Source organism: Marmota marmota, unplaced genomic scaffold (genome assembly GCF_001458135.2).
Source record: "Marmota marmota marmota unplaced genomic scaffold, marMar, whole genome shotgun sequence".
NCBI lineage: Eukaryota > Metazoa > Chordata > Mammalia > Rodentia > Sciuridae > Marmota > Marmota marmota.
The window spans coordinates 6,068,193-6,084,512 of NW_026000108.1; the positions used below are offsets into that span (position 1 = coordinate 6,068,193).

At 46.2% G+C, this 16,320-nt stretch overlaps 1 protein-coding gene and 1 long non-coding RNA gene across 5 annotated transcripts in view; one reads left to right on the forward strand and one right to left on the reverse strand.

Annotated features, from left to right (window-relative positions):
* Positions 1-4,447, forward strand: part of Lyar (Ly1 antibody reactive) — a 25,732-nt gene extending 21,285 nt beyond the window's left edge. For all 3 annotated transcript variants that reach the window (XM_015481950.2, XM_015481952.2, XM_048784174.1), the window contains 2 exons: positions 2,212-2,297; positions 2,756-4,447. In XM_015481950.2, the coding sequence (XP_015337436.1) occupies positions 2,212-2,297; positions 2,756-2,890 (221 nt within the window). In that variant the 3' untranslated portion in view covers positions 2,891-4,447. The remainder of the gene's footprint in view (positions 1-2,211; positions 2,298-2,755) is intronic.
* A 10,630-nt stretch (positions 4,448-15,077) lies between these two features.
* Positions 15,078-16,320, reverse strand: part of LOC107139128 — a 2,023-nt gene continuing 780 nt past the window's right edge. For both annotated transcript variants that reach the window (XR_007341012.1, XR_001503115.2), the window contains exon 2: positions 15,078-16,297. This is a non-coding gene — a long non-coding RNA (uncharacterized LOC107139128). The remainder of the gene's footprint in view (positions 16,298-16,320) is intronic.

The following is a 16,320-nucleotide window of genomic DNA, read 5'->3' on the forward strand; positions in this document are numbered from 1 at the left end:
TTGTGTGGGAGAGAGAGGCTTGTGGAAAGCCGGAGGTGGCAGCTGAGGCTCTGAGGGTTTTTCCTGAGGAGCTGTTTTGTTTGGCGTGTGTGGTTCTAAAAATAAAGTTAGTTTCTTTTGACAAGTGGCTCCTGATTGTGCCCAGCCAGACTGCGGCAGTGCAGGGCTGTGTGCGTCGTCTTGTGGTGGCATGATCACTTTTTTAAGAACACTGCCAGGCCTAGGGCTGTCTATTAGTAGTAGAGTGCTTACCTAGCATGCCCGAGGTCCTGGGGTCAGTCCCCAGCCCTGCAAAAAAACCTCCAGATCAAACAAACAAACAAAAACCTGTGGGGACTTGGGAAGCACAGCTGTGCACCTCACCAGTGGTCTCAGGCTGTCCTGCATCTGCTGATGTTGTGGTGGGTGAACAGGGAAGCGTGCCGTGGTTTCAGTTGCCCCTTCTCTGGCTAGTGATGCTGGATGACTGTGTGCTTGTCTGCCCTCTGTATCTGTCTCTTCATTGAAGTACTTGATTTTGGCATTTGGTCCATTTTCTTCCCCCCACCCCCCACCCCAGTGCTGGGGATTGAACCCAGGTTCTTGTGCATTCAAGGGCAAGCACTCTAACTGAGCTATATCCCCAGCCCTGGCCCATTTTTTGAATGGATTGATTGGGGTTTTTGTTTTTTGTTTTTGTTTGTTTTCTAGGCTTTTCTTATTGGTCAGACCTTTTTTTTTTTTTTTTTTAATTCTTCTTAGTTGGTCAAACCTTTTTTTTTAAGCATTTTAAAATTTTATTATCTTTATTTTATTCATTTGTTTATATGTGGTGCTGAGAATCGAACCCAGGGCCTCACACATGCTAGGCAAGTGCTTTACCACTGAGCCACACCTCCAGCCCTGGTCAAACCTTTTTAACACACAGAATTTTTACGTATGGAAGGTGTGCGACTCAATGTCTGCTCATGTGTGGGCAGATTGAGCTCGTCAGCTATCCCTCACCCTGTGTGTTTGTGGGTGCAAGTGCTGGTGTGTGTAGTGAGAGCCCTTGAGACACTCTCACCAAGCTGTAAGTGTGTGCTCTAAATGGTTTATAGTCTCACATGTTATATATTTGTAAGTCCATGGTCTGTTTTGAGGCAGTTTTTATATATGGCATGGGCTTTTATTAAACTTCCTGTTGTAAATGGCTTTCTCTCCTGATTGCTGATGGAGGAGGATGTGCCAGTTAGGACTCCCTAGGGCCTCCACTGGCGCAGCTGGGGTAGCCTTGGAGTGGCCCACTGCTGGGTGAGAGTCCTGTTCCATCCTGGCCTCTGGCTCCAGGGCTGTGGCTGGTGGGGTGTGGTGAGCACAGCCATCTGTGGCATTTGCTTGAGGAAGTTGTTCTTGTGTCGGTCTGTGCCTCACTGGCTGCTCCTTCCTGCTCCTGCCAAGACAGCAGGCTTCTCTGGGCTCGTCCTGGCCTCACCATCGGCCTTCCAGTATGCTGGCTTCAGCAGATTCAGAACATGCAAGGCCAGAAGTGGCAGCCTGTCTTCTTCCCACCTCCGAGGGTCGCCTGGGCTTGCTGCTGCAGCTTCTGCTCTTGCCTGTGCTTCACAGGACTGGGGAAAGCACACTGCCACCAAAGCAAGCGCCCTGGCTGAGCCCTTTCTTGGCATTGCTCCCTCTCTGAAGCTGCTTGGGTGCTCCTTGTGTGTTCTTGGCTGTGCTTAGTCAGCCTCCTGATCTTGGTGGCTGCTGGGTGAATCTCTGTTTTCCATGAGATACAAGTTACCTTTCTGTAATTCCAGCTGCTTAGGAGGCTGAGGGAGAAGGATCACAAATTGGAGGACTGCCTGGGCAACTTGGCGAGACCCTGACTCAAGATAAAATAAGAAATGGTAGGGGTGTTGCTCAGTGGTAGGCATTTGCAAGGCCCTGAGTTGGATCCCCAGTGTCACCAAAAAAAAGGAGAGAAAACCAGAAGTCACCTTTCACAGGGCTTCGTCCTGGTGCTGGTGTTCTGGCTGCCCTCTCACTGCAGAAGGAGTCCTTGGAAAGATCGTCAGTGCTTCCTGCTTGGGCTGACACAGGGGTTGTCACCTGGTACTCTGGCATTCTGTGCATGGGAGGGGCAGGTCATTTCCCCAGAAGCAAACAGATGCGCAGAAATTGTTTCTTTCTTTTTTGTGTGTGTTTGTGTTACAACACAATAAAATCTCTTACGTGTTCTTTGTGTTGTAGGTAAATTCAACTGGAAGGGAACTATTAAAGCAGTCCTGAGACAGGCCCCGGATGGTGAGCTGTCGATCAAGAAGCTAAGGAAAAAGGTACAGGGTCTAAACACATCCCAGGAACGGCTAGGATAATTTATTTTAAATATATACTGATGGGTTTTTACCTAGAATACAAAGAGAGAGAGAGTGTGTGTCACAGTTTTTAAGCTGCTCCTTTTGTCCCTGTCTGGGGCAGGAATTGAGCCAAACCCACCACACAGACTCAGCCAAGGCAGCTCCTAGATCTTGGACTTGCTGTCCGACTGTTTGAAGAGAGGCTCTGTTTATTTATGTTATGTTTGAAAATGGTTGTTTTGGATGTTTTTTTTCCTTTTTACTTGTTCCAAAGCAGTGGTTTCTTTGTTTTTTTTGCACTGTGTCTGTGTGACAAACACAGACAGCTGCTGGTGTTCACAGGTAGAGCACACCTGTGCATGCAGTACGCTGAAAGACCTGTAAGGTAAGTTTCCAGGACAGATGCACCCCCTTGACATCCGCTTTTTTTTGCTCAGGTTTTAGCTCAGTATTACACGGTGACAAACGACCGTCACAGATGTGAGGAGGAGCTCTTGGTCATCTTCAACAAGAAAGTCAGCAAGAACCCCACCTTCAAGTTAATAAAGGACAAAGTCAAGCTTCTGAAATGAGCATTTCATACTTAGAAACTGAGCCCATTCTGTTGACTTCTTCCTCTTACTGCTGTTTGTAAAGTGTGTAGGGAATTAGAACAACTCAAATCTTGTTTTATGAAGCTGTATTTTTAAGTTAAGGAAAAAATATATTTTTGTTAGAACTTTTATGAAAAAATAAAATATATTCTTGCCCAAAATTCTAAGTCTGTTGTGGGAGAAGTCATTGTACTTTGAAAAGTACTTCTTGTAGAAAATTTTTTTTTAATGTAGTACAGTGACAAGTCAGAAGTAATTTCTCCTGTGATCAGACTAGAAAGGATTCATTTCAACCACATCATTTCTATTCATTTCCCACCAGGGCTTTTGTGCATTTGATTGTCTGTGTTGTAACAACGTGCCTGTCAATAGCAGTATTTGATCCGTGGATGGTTGTGACAGTGGTCTTTTGTCTGTGGTGATTCTTATTTAGCCAAACGTTTACTCCTCAGAGGAGGCTGGTCTGTAGCAGTGTAGGCCATATACACTCTGGCCAGGCTGCCTTTGGCCAAGGACAGATGGCCATGGACTCCCACTCAGGGGTGTGGCCTGTGGCCAAGAGTGGAAGTGCAGGGAAATAGCCATTGAAGACAGAGCACTCGGCTGAGCTGACCACTGCTCTGGTGCCCCCTCAGCTGAACTGCTGCAGAAGTGAGATTGATCTGAGGTGTGGCTCACTGGGCTGGAGGGGAGCCGCGTGTCACCTCTTTTTGATATGGAGTAGGTTTTGCCCACAAGTCCTTTATAAACCTGGTGCGTCTGGTAAGATGCTTTAAGATACTCCTTTAGCCAGTATTGTCGGTACTCATCCTGCAGGTGACAGTGAGACTGGGGCGAGTGCCACAGGAGGGAGAAGATATTGGTGCAGGGTGACTCCATTTGAGCCTTCAAGATAAGCCCAGGGAGCCAGCTTGTCTGCCAGCGGAGCTGGTTCTCAGCAGGGCTGTGCTGTTGTGCAGGGGTGAACCCAGGGCTCTCGTCTGAAAAGGACGTAGACTGCAGAATCAGGCCTAGAGCCGGGTCCTCTTTGTCCTTTCCTGGCCAGCCTTGCTGAACCTCACTTTCCTCATCTGGACAACAGGCTGTAGAGGTTCCTTGGGTTGGAGTGAATGAATGAATATACAGCAAACCTAAAACCCATTCAGTGTTGCCATTGTTGCTGTTCCGGGAACCACGGTTGAGCCATGAGATCTGCAGATGACTGGAAAGCAAAGGGAGAAGTAAGAAGAGAAGGTGGCCCAGACCACATGCCTAACTTGGGACAGACACTGAACACAGCTGCTGCCAAGACCAGCCTGGACATCCCCTGTTCTAGTGCCCAGGTGCAGAAGTGTGCCTTCTGTCCTTGCAGCATGACAGACAGGTGCAGAGCAACCTAGCCCCAGAGGATCACAGTGCTGCTCAGTCACCATGGCATTTCCAAATGTAGATGGATTTCTATTTTTCTGTCAAAATTTGTCAATTTCACTGTGGTGGCTTTAAGGCAAAGTTTGGAGAATGTGACAAAATTAAAATGTGTATTTAACTCTGGTCAAATCCTCATTTCTGTCATCTTTTTCAGCGGTTGCCCAGGCTCTACAGCAGGGACTTCCCTAGGCAGAGCAACTCTCCAGGGAGCCTGGAGGGGGTGCCCCTCAGATCCCTTGAAGCCTCAGGATAGCGATGGTGATTCCGCCAGTCCATGTCATGAAGTGTGTCTTGATTGGACACTGCATTTGGTGGCAGGAAGGGCTGACTGGGGTCTGACTGCACTGCATGATCCACGGGTCATCAACAAGGTCCTTGCAACAGAGCTTACCCTCTTCAATTTTTGGCAATTGTCTGTATGACTTGAATTTAACATACATGACCTTGAAGCTCCAAGGGCTTTAGAAACAACTGGTGTTAGGCTTCCCAGCTCTCTTAAGTCTCAGTTGAATATCTAGTCAGATGCTCCCATTTCTGCCTGTCCTTGGGCTAATCTGATGAGTGGGCACTCAGGAATCCCAAACCTACTAGGAACACATTTTGACACCATGGTCTTACCTTGACGGCTCTTATTTCCCCCCTTATTCCTGACATTTGTCTACTGTGTATGCTGGCCATTTTCCATGAATCTGCTTCCCCAGCAGGATTTGTAAGCACACGGGATTTATCAGCCTCCAAAAGATGGAGGTTTGTGATTTGCATGCTGGCGCTTCTTAGGCCACATGAGGCATTCTGGTGAGAAAACACTTGTGAGCAGGAGCCAGGGGAGAGGAAGCCAGACTGCCCTGACTCTGAACTGTTAGGGCAGAGGGGCATTTTATGGGGACGCCTTGAGAGTTGCAAAAGTCACTCAAGCTTTCTTAGTGGAGTAAGTTGACTCCTCTGAGGAACTGTGGCTTCTCCAGAACTCCAGCCCTGGTTCTCTGGTTAGACCCACTTCAGGGCAGTTGTGAGAACAAACTTAATAAAGTCAAAATGAATAGCATTTTTGCAGATCTGCAGGTTTTCCTGAATACCTTTGAAAAGCTCTCATATTATCCTTGGAGCATCACATATTTATGTTCCTTTTAAAGTGAAAACTTGAGTTGACAGGTAGTCTTAAATGATTTCCTCTTATAATCTCACTGGCTTCTGATTGCCTCTTCCAAAACAGATTTCTAGGGTTTTTTTTAAGTGTCTCAGAGACAATTACTTGCAGTCGAATAAGGAAAGTCTCAAGAGACCTCTGCCATCTGATTTGTCTCCATCAGTTAAGGCTGTTGGTAGTGTATCTCTGTTCTTTATTTCTCCATTGAAAACTGATCCTCCTCACTGGTTTTATTCTTTTAGTCTCGATGATGAACCTGGGCTTCAGCATGAAGTTGATAGTGGTGTGTTTTTGATTTTAGCTGAATTCAGAGCCATGACATGATAGCACTCAAGATTGCTTCCTTGAGGAAGGACATTGGAGATCACTCCTTGTCCTGGTCTAAGATAGGAAAGCACATTCTCTGTGTCTATCCATGCCTTGTGACCACTCGGTTCTCAGAATATATTCAGCCTTTATCCCTCCTTTCCATTAAGCTTTCAAGAAGTGGCTAAAATAGGCCTTCTAAATTCTCAACTTGCTGAGCAGGGTGAGCATATTGTATTTCTCATTTATTAGAAAGTGTTATTTTATAGTGATTCCTAAATTACACGTGGGCAAGAGGTTGTTCATGTAGTTAATCCCTGTTCTCGGTCCAGTAAACTGGATTTTGGCAAAAGAGCAGGTACACATGAGAACACTCGCCCTGTCAGTTTGAAAGAGGGATACTGGTCACAGGTGTGTGGGGGGACGTCACAAAGAGGCCCTGTCCTCTCGTGTGTGCTGAGCTGGGCTTTTCCTCACCACACAGGTTGACTCCTGAAGCCTCTGGTTCCCTAGGGGAAGCCCTTTGTCATCAGAGCCATTCTAAGTCACAGGACTAATCAAATCATTCTGGATGGTTACCCTAGGCCAAGCTCTGTGCCAAGTCCTGGGGTACACAGGTCTCTGGGAAGGGGAGACAAGCATCAAGTCAAAAGGGAAAGTCCTATTGGTCCTACTGTGGGCAGAGGGGGACTGTTGGTAAATCTTTCAGGGTGGGGATGGATGGTGCTGGTCATGCGAGCCCACTAGAGTGATTCTGGAAAGATAAGGGGCTATTCACTGCCTCCATGGTGTAGGATGGAATCTTTTCCATATTGTGTCCCTTCATCTCCCCCCGTGTGGGGGGCAGGATGAGGTGATGGGCCCTGAATGGGACCATATGCCTGCCTGACATGAGGCCAAGCTGAGCTCTGTATCCTACGAGCCAATGGCCTGGCCCCTTGCTTCTTTCCGCCTAATACGCTCCAAATGATCCAGCTGCAGCAAAGAACCATGTGGCCAAATCATGCAGCATAGCCACATTTAAAGGAAACCCACTTCAACTTTAAAGTTACAACCTAATTTACAGTTAATGTCTAATAGGACAAAGACACACCTACAGCTGCCAAACACACACGCGAGTTAGTATTTTGATGCAAACCTGTTGGAGTTTGATGTACATATTGAACCCAAACCCTCCTACTATCTGTGCCTCTCAGTGGGCATCCCAAAGTGCACACACCTGTCAACAACCACTAAGTCACAGAACTAGGTTATTTGGCCTAAGCATAGCTGCAGCCTTACTTTTACCCACCAGGATTGGTTTTGCCTGGTTTTGAAATTGTAAATGGAATCACAAAGCAGGCATCCACTTGTCTCTGGCTCTTCCATTCAACATCCCATGAGATCTGTCCTTGTCCTGCCTCTCTGTGCAGCAGGAAGGAGTCTCTGCTTTTTTTTTTTTTTTTTTTTCCTCTTTTTTTTTTGTCAGTACTGGGCTTGAACCTAGGGCCTCATGCTTGCTAGGCAAGGGCTCTCCCACTGACCTGCATCCCCAGCTCTGTTTGCTTATTTGTTTAGACAGGGTCTCTCTAAGCTGCTCAGACTGGCGTCAAACTCGCTGTCCTCCTGCCTCAGCCTCCTGAGTAGCTGGGACACAGCAGTGTGCCACCAGCCTGGCCCCATGTTTGCTGCATTGCTGTGTAGTAGTGATACATTCCGCTGATGAAATGCTCAGCTTTTGACAAAGTGGCTGCATTTCTGATGGAATCCACGTCTTGGTACACCTGGAGCACGTACTTTCCATTGCTACTGTGCATGCCCAGGAGTAGCACCCCAGAGTCGCAGGGTACATTTCAGCTTTATCAAATTTGGTGTTTTCTACCAGTTTGCAATGTCACTCCCAGATAAGGTAGGGACTTTACCCCAAAATCTAAATGTTTCTTATCCATCTCTGTATCCATCTTCTCAAAATAGCTGTGTTATTTAAAGTAGTCAAGTGCCACTGCCCAGGATGACCATTAGATTATAAAATGGATGCAAATGGTATTTTCAAGTTCTCCCAGCAGAGTTCAGTCTTGAGTGATGCTAAAAACGAGACCACTGGAAGCCCGATCACATAGAACACACTTAGTCACGCTACCACCATGCTGTTCACACGAGAAAAGTTCAAGACTTGATCATTGGACTTTTCAGCTTCTATAATTTAGGGCTAGGCCTGGCTTAGACCTATCCCTCACTTTACAGAACAAGGAGGGTCTCTGAGAAAAAAGCGTATACACTGGTGAAAAGAGGCTTCTCTGTTTTCTTCTGAGTGTAAATGCTACTTTGGCCTTTTTTGTTATGGGATCCTGGCAAGCTTTAATTTCTTCCCTTTAATAGGAGTGATTAAACTACCCTTTGGTAGTGTAGATTGTAATTGCTGAGTAAATACATATGTTTGTGGGAGTTTAAAGGTCAGGCATGGCTCAGGAGGTCAGGCCTTTGTTGGGGCACAGAGCAGCGATTGTGAGCTACTGAAACACTCCCTTCCCGCTTCCTGGTGACCTCCGTCCGACTTCTGGAAGCCTACAGTAGGCCATATATTAGATTTCTTCATTGCAGATCAAAGGGAGGTAGAGATCCAGCCCTGCTGGGCAGTTTTGAGCAGTTTTGGCATTAAGTTTGAATCGGGAGACTAACAACAGTGTCACAGGATAGCCCCACTCCGGCTGGTACTGTACGGAAAGGGAAGTTTTATACAGCTCAGTGTGAATCGTCAGTCTCTCTTGCAGGTTTCAGAAAGAAGATAAGCTCATAAAAGTTTCTCAATCTTAAGGTGTACCTGCATAAAATTTCCTAAGCCTCTCAGCACGTGCTGCTCCTCTCCTCATCTGTTCAAGATGCTATGAGAGGCGGAGCAGGCTTGCAGAGCACTTGCTGGTGTTTCTGCTGGATTTATCCATATTTCACAAAAGCACCTGGCATGCTGCTGTTTGAGTTAGATAATCATGGGGCAGTGGTCTAAAAAGAAAGATAAAAAAAAAAAAAAAGGCAGTGATAGCAGTCACTGTACCCTGAGAGCTCTCTGTGCTGGGCACCATGTTGGTCCCCAAGCCTCGCTCGGCCTCTGTCAGGGGCCTCCGCCTCCGTCCAGCTGCACCGTGATGCTGGTGCTGGGGTTCAGGGGACTGTCATCCTTTGCCTCACAGATAGTCACTCTGCTCACTACTGCCCATGTTGACAGACTGGTGTTTTCTCCCCCTTGTTTTGTTTTTCTTTAATTTGAAGGCCAGCAGTATCCTTGGGCTAGGACAGTAAAATTGGGGTGATGCCCAAAGTGGGGTACACAGTCCAATTGACCCATATGTGGCGGGGGAACTCGCCCTCAGTGCCAACTTGTACCACTTGGATTTTTCTAAGGTTGACATGGATTCCTTAGGAATCTTCAACGTGTGTGTGTGTGTGCGTGTGCGCGTGCGCTCACTCTTGCAATTCCCAATACGCCTCGATGGCAAGGTGCTGAGTCTCCTAAGGGAAGGCGCACAGACTCTCAACAGCACGAGAGCGAACCTGCTGAGACCTGACATTGCACTTCCATTCTGCTCTCTGCCATCCCAAGCCACTGCCAGCAAGAACCTGTCAATGCGGGTCAGTTGGTACTGATTTTCTAGTGCTCTTCAGGATTTTGAAGCCCTAACCTGGCTCATAGGAAAGAAACGCTGGGAGTGATGTGCAGCCTCTGCCGTGGGTCTAGTGAGAAGGGCCACAGGTCGTTACAAACAGCTTCTGCCTACTGCAGCTTCCTTGCCAGGAGATCAGGCCAAGTAGGGATCAAGACTATTCCAAAATAAAATGCACAATGTTTAGATACGTACACACTTCTCTTGTCATGGTGCCCTACACAACATGGAAGTGGGGCACACAGCACTGACATTGTGTTAGGTGTTAGGAGTAATCGAAAGATGACCTCAGCACATGGGAGGGGAGGATGTGTATGCAAATACTATGCCATTTTATACCAGCAACTCGAGCTTCTGAGTTGGGTACAGGGGAAGGGTCCGGGAACAGTTTCTAGGGAAAACTGGAGGACAGGTGTATTCCCTTTGTGGCTTCTAATCAAATGGAGGTGGCCCAGCACCATGGAGCTGGCATCCAGCAGCATGGCCCCAGCTCTCTGACTTCCCCGTACCCCTTGTCCTGAGATCGCGGAGTCAGGAGAGGCAGCTAGCATGGTGGCTAGGAGCTGGGGCTCAAATCCCAGTTCCCCCACTTTACCAGCTGGGAGACTGTAGTGCAAAAACCTTTAAACTCACAAGTTCTGTGTTTACTCAGTAATTCCAACTAGACCACCGAAGAGGCAATTTCATCACTGAGATCCCATAACAAAAAGCTTGTGCCTCTGCTTCCTTAGGTATAAAATAGGAATTGCGTCGGTAACACCTCACGCGGTCACTGTGGAGACTGAATAGAGAGAACTTGCAAGGTGCATGGTAAGTGGGGGCCATGGTTTTCATCATTCTCCCTCCACTGTTTTCTGACCTCCTCTTTCTGGCTCCGTTGCCAGCCTCAGGCCTTTGAGGTCACCTTGCTGCCACCTGCTGCTGGGGGCATGGCTTCGACCTTGTGCTCTCTGAGACTGTCTCCCCCTGGCCCAGATTCCACCTTAGTAGTAAATAGTCAATGCCTGCCCTGGAGCGCCTCCTGCATGCCGCAGGGTGCTGAGCCTTTCCTAAAGGCCCCCCCCACCCCCCGGCGGGGGGATGTAGTGGGACCATTTTGTGAGGAGCTGCGGAGAGCTCAAGAGACCTGCCCAGGTCACACAGTAAGTAGCAGAATCAAAACTGGTTTGAACTCAGGTGTCTCTTTGGTATCTTACAATTTTTGTCCTGGCCAGAATTTTCCTTAGGTCAGAACTCCCTTCCTTGTTCCCACTTGCCTTTCTTAGTATGGATGACTTAAATTCTAATTTAAAAGATACTGCTTAAAAAAAAGTCCAGGTGGTTTCTATAATGGGTCTTATTGATCAGAAAGCTCCCCACTTCCTTCCTGTGTGTGAGTGTGTTGGGGATTGAACCCAGGGCCTTGTACATATGTGCTAAGCATGCTCCCTAACACTGGACTACAGCTCTGACTCATTTTGTTCTTATGGATGATAACATGAGGTAGAGCTTGCACCTTCAAAAATATGGGGTTATTGGGCTGGGGATGTGGCTCAAGCGGTAGCGCGCTCGCCTGGCATGCGTGTGGCCCGGGTTCGATCCTCAGCACCACATACAAAGATGTTGTATCCGCCGAAAACTAAAAAATAAACATTAAAAAAATTCTCTCTTTAAAAAAAAAAATATGGGGTTATATATAGCCAGGTGGGGTGGCTCAATCCTATAACCCCAGCAACTTGGGAGGCTGAGACAGGAGGATTATAAGTTCAAGGCCAGCCTCAGCAACTTAGCAAGACTGTCTCTGAATAAAAAATGAAAGGGGCCAAGGATGCATCTCAGTGGTAAAATACCCCTGGGTTCAATCCCTCAAAAAATGGGGTTTTATCTAAAGGGGAAAAAAATGAGATTATTTTTTTGATCTGATGTACACCATTGACAAGCCAAGCTCTAGGCACTGAATAATTACGTCATGCCAGTGACAAAACTGGCATTAACAGCCGGGACTCTGGGCATCTGGGGAAGGCAGACAGCCCAGGCATACCTCCAATCTCCTTCAAGTTTGCCAGCCCCAGAGCAGCTCACAACTCTAACAGTAGCAATTTAGCAAAAGAAATTGTCCTCCCACAGAACTCAGTGGACCCAAATGTGGCTCCCAGATTGACCACACAGCCAATCTCAGGAATGCTTGGGGACACTTAAATAGTCAAGGGTTCTGGCCCACCTGGCCTCCAAGCTTAGGCCAGTTCCCTCCTACCTCCCTCCCTCTTTCCTTTCTGGCCTCAGGAGTGGTCCTTTCCCCAGCCCATCTTTCAGTTGAGACAGCCCCTGCTGTCTTCCTGACATGCCGGCAGCCAGAAGAGCCACCCATTCTCATCCCAACATCTGACTCCAGAGACAGCACACCAGCCCCCTCAGGGCTCCACGTGGGCTGTTCTCTGCAGATGCTCTAGATGTCTGTCAGGCTCACGCTGCCTTCCCTTCTGTGAGAACTCTCTGCACCTCACAGCTTAGATAGGGTGCTCCCAGAAAGACCCCAGGCCAGAAGTAGGACTGGCAAGTCCCGAGATGAGCAGGCCAAGGGAGATGAGCAGGCCAAGGGAGAACGGGGCCACCATCTGTGACAGACGCTCAATGCTCTCAAGATGATCCAGTCTGTTCCTGTGCAGGCCCGACTGTTGCTCTTGCTCAGGCCTGACTGAAACCCTATCTTTCTTTCCATCTTATGAATACTTCAGAGGGATCCTAACAGATTTTCCTTTTGAAACAAAGTGTACATGTATTTTATAATTATAATGATAATTATCATTATTATAACATAATTATCATAGCATGATAATATGGTTGTCACTATTATTGTTATTATTTTGCTTATACTGGTCAAAGCTGGTTTCAGTTGGGGTACAAATAACCTCTCCCAGTATAGCCAACTGAATAATAAATGTGCTGGGAATAACTAGGTTCACTTGAAGAGGGTTCAAGTGATACCTGCTATGCAGTACATGCCCTAAGTGACCTATGGCAGTCCCCCCTTATCTGCCAAGGATATGCTCCAAGACCTTCAGGAACTGCAACCTATATATACCAAGTTTTTACTGTGCATACATACCTATGATAGTTTAGTTTGTAAATTATGCACAGTAAGGGATTATCAATAGCTAACAATGGAACAATTATAACAATATATTATAATCAAAGTTATGTGGCTGTGGCTGCTCTTTCTCCATCCACAGGGTGGGTAGTGCATACAGTGTGGATACGCTGGGCAAAGGGACGATTCATTCTGGGAAAGAGGAAGGTGATTTTAGATGATGCTACAATGTACAATTTCTGAATTTTTAATTTTTATAATTTTCCATTAATATATTTGGATTATGATTGACCATAGGTAAGTAAAATCCCCAAAAGTAAAGCCAGAGATTAAGGTGAACTGCTGTCTACTAATGCTTTCTAAGTAGTCTTGGGACACCATGCTTTCCCACCTCACTCCTACTGAATCAGTAAGCCATTCAAACCCTCTTCAGAAGTGAAGAGCAAAACAAAACTTAGATAAAAAGATGATCAGATTAAAACAACAAGCTGGAAAAATATATAGTTGCATTTTTCTGATATTCAAAAATATCCTTAATCTATAAAAATAAGCAAAGATGAAAAATCCCAAAAGGAAAAATATATGTAGCCAATATGTGAAAATTCTGTTAACAATAACAACAAAACATATTAAAATCAGACTTTTGCCTAACAGTCTATTTTTGGTACGAATGCCAAAGATGGCTTCTTCTGCCCCCTGCTGGTAGGAATGTGAAGTATACCGTTTCTGGAGCTTGTCTGAAAATACTGATCAAAAACCTTTACAAAGTTCACATCTTTGAACTTGTAATTCCAAATCTATAGCTTTTTATGCGATAAATAATTTAAGCTATGCATAAAGAGAGTCACCTGTTTCATTTCATTTTTATGCAATTGAGTTTTTTGAAACTGTTTATCTCTGGCGTGAAGGACAGTATACCAAGTGATATACATTAGCATTTACTGAGCACTTTTCATGCCACATTTTTCTGAGCTTTTCATGTCTGAACTCATTCCTGGGGTTGCTTGCAATCCAGCTGGGGATCACTGTGGCAGCTACGCAGCGCCACGAAAGAACAGGGCTGTATTAATTTGGTCTCAAGGTGGCAAGTAACAGAAAATCACTTAACATTTGTTTGGGAGGAGGAGGGATGTTATAAAAATCTGTGAACTTTCAGCAGATATTTTCTGAGAGGTTTCCAGGGCTGGCATTGGCCTAAGCACTTTGTATGTACTGCTTTTAACCTTTACTCAATCCTCTGAGGAAGGTATGTTCCAAGCCCCATGCTGCTGGTGAGGAAGCTAAGGCAAAAGAGAGCACAGGTTTGGAACAGTCAATAATGACAGGACCAGGAACGTGCAGCCCAGCAAGGGACGCAGAGCTCATGCTCTTATCTGGCTGAGTAGGGTTGAGTGTGATGCAGGAGTGGGAACAGTGTCACCAAGACCCTGTCACTGGCTTCTCAGAGCTCCCTGCATAGGTGGGCTCCCCACCTGTGTCCAGAGTGGCCCTCCTGGTCCACCAGACCAAAGCAGCAGAGAAGGTTGTATTGGTAACCAGCCAAAGTCTCAGGGAATGAGAGTTCAGGTTTGGGTTATGTGCCCTCCTGTAAGACAGAGAACTGAGCATAGAGGAGGAAAAGTGGCTTCTCGGGGGAAGGAATACTGGGTGGACATATGTATATCCATAATAAACACCAGCTAGCCTTCATGGAGGGCCAAGGGGGAAGCAGGGAGTGCAGTTCCTCTGATGTGCCAGTGTTTGCAAGGCACTGGGGACATCCTAACACAGTCAACTGGGAGAGGACGATAGGACAGTAGGATATTTTCCTACCAAAGGAAATTGACAATAAGGCTTGATAATTTCTGGATGAGTGCATGAACAGAGCAGCTTGAGTCCAGGGACAAGGGAATACCTATTAGGAAACAAGTGGGTTCCGGATCTTGGAGGCCTGGAAAGCAAGTGAAAGAGCTGCGAATGGAGGCACACTCCACACCAGGCACAGAGCAGTCTGTACATGTCTGTCCTCACGCTGGTACCTGCCACTTCACAGATGAGGAAACGAATGCTTAGAACAATGAAATAAGCTGCCCAAGAACCCATGGGGATAAAGAGAGGATTCAATGGTCTATAAACACCTTGGATTTACCCATGTTGCTAAGGCAAGGTCAGCAAAGTTCATAGTCAAATTCAATTTTTCCCCACAAATAATCCACATTAAAAAATGAAAATTTCTTCATTGGTAGCAATCTGATATCACATGGCTATAATTAAGGTGCCACAATACATACACTGAAGAACTGACTTAATGGACCCCAACAAAGAAGATGTGGGCATTAACAATTGGATTTTTTCCAATCTGCTTTTAAGTACCATGAATATGGTGTGCAAATAATGCCATTTAAAATATCAGGTGGGGAAACACAGGAAGGATTTCAGATCCAAATAGAAAGGCCCTAAAACCACCAAACAGGAAACCTAATCTGACCTGAGCATATTATGTATGGAAACCCTGGAATTGCTGAGATGCTCCTGGGACTACTTGGTTACAAGAGAGACCCAGCTCTGACCCTTTTTTTTTTTTTTTTTTTTTTTTGAGGAGACAATCAACAGAAGGCTGTATTTGATGGAAAGAATTTATTTCCTGTTAACAAGACTTCTAACCTTGAACAAGAGAAAGAAAGAAGGAAAGGCGAAGAAGAGATGAATCTAGTTCTTTAGGAGTTTGGAATTTAAAGAGAGAAAAAAAAAAACAGGAAAAAAAAAGGTATTGTTTAGAAAAGCTGTATGATCTTCCTAGCTATTGAATCCTTGCTCCAAAGAGTAAAGAAAGACTGAAGAAATAACAAGAATAAATTGATAGAAACTCCTTTTCTTTTAAGAAATACAACATACAGAAGATATTAAAGAATGCCCACTAATTCAAATTTTACTTTGCACGCAGGTGCTCAGTGAAAGTTTGAATGGTTAAGCATAAAAATTCTCAGCATACAACTCAGAGGAAAAGGGTGGGAGAATAATGAACAGGATTATTAAGAAAAAGTTGTGAACTAGCAACATGGTTTATGGGTGTTGAGTGGTGGGAAAGGGAAGTTTTCTGGGAAAAATTATTTAATTCCACAATAAGGATGGAAAAATTTTTCCCAAGCAGGAAGAAGGGAGCTAAGAGGCACCAAAGACTGGTGCTCCAAACCCCACAATGATTCCACAGGCAGGTGTAATCCCCATGGAGCAGAAGAGGAAACAGGCCGAGATGCTCACTGCTTGCCCAAGGCCATTGAACTGGTCAGAATGTCACCAGATTCAATGGGTCCACCTCTTAGTGGGAATCAAATTGGAACAGAACACCAAACATGGCTGTCACACAGAGGAAAACTTATTTGCAGCAAATAAGGAGACCGTGGGGAATCGCCCACAGAGGCCAGGCCAGCCGGGTGCAGTTTGTTTGGGCAGGGAATGCGAGTGCAAGAGGGGCAGAGGCACCCTGGTCTGCACCTGCAGGAAGATCCTGGGCTGGCATCTAGCAGCATTCATGTTATGCAAATGAGGCTTTAGTTCTTCCGGGTGGAGATTCTAATATTGAAACGAATTAAGCTAGCCTCTTGGTCACTGACCCATGCTCCTTAGGGTAGCTTGAGGAACATGACTTCTGAAAAACAACTTTGAGGAGTTGTTCTTCGTTAGAACAACTTTGTCCTGGGGCTGAACGGTTCAGTCTGCACCCGGCTTTCGCAGGCCCCTGGCTGGGGGACAGCTGCTTCCTGACTCCTCAGCGTGCAGTCCAGGGTCCTTTCCTTCTCCTGGGGCTGCCCTCAACCCTCTCAGGTCCAGCAGGGAGATTCCTGGAGAGGAGGAGAGGAAAAGG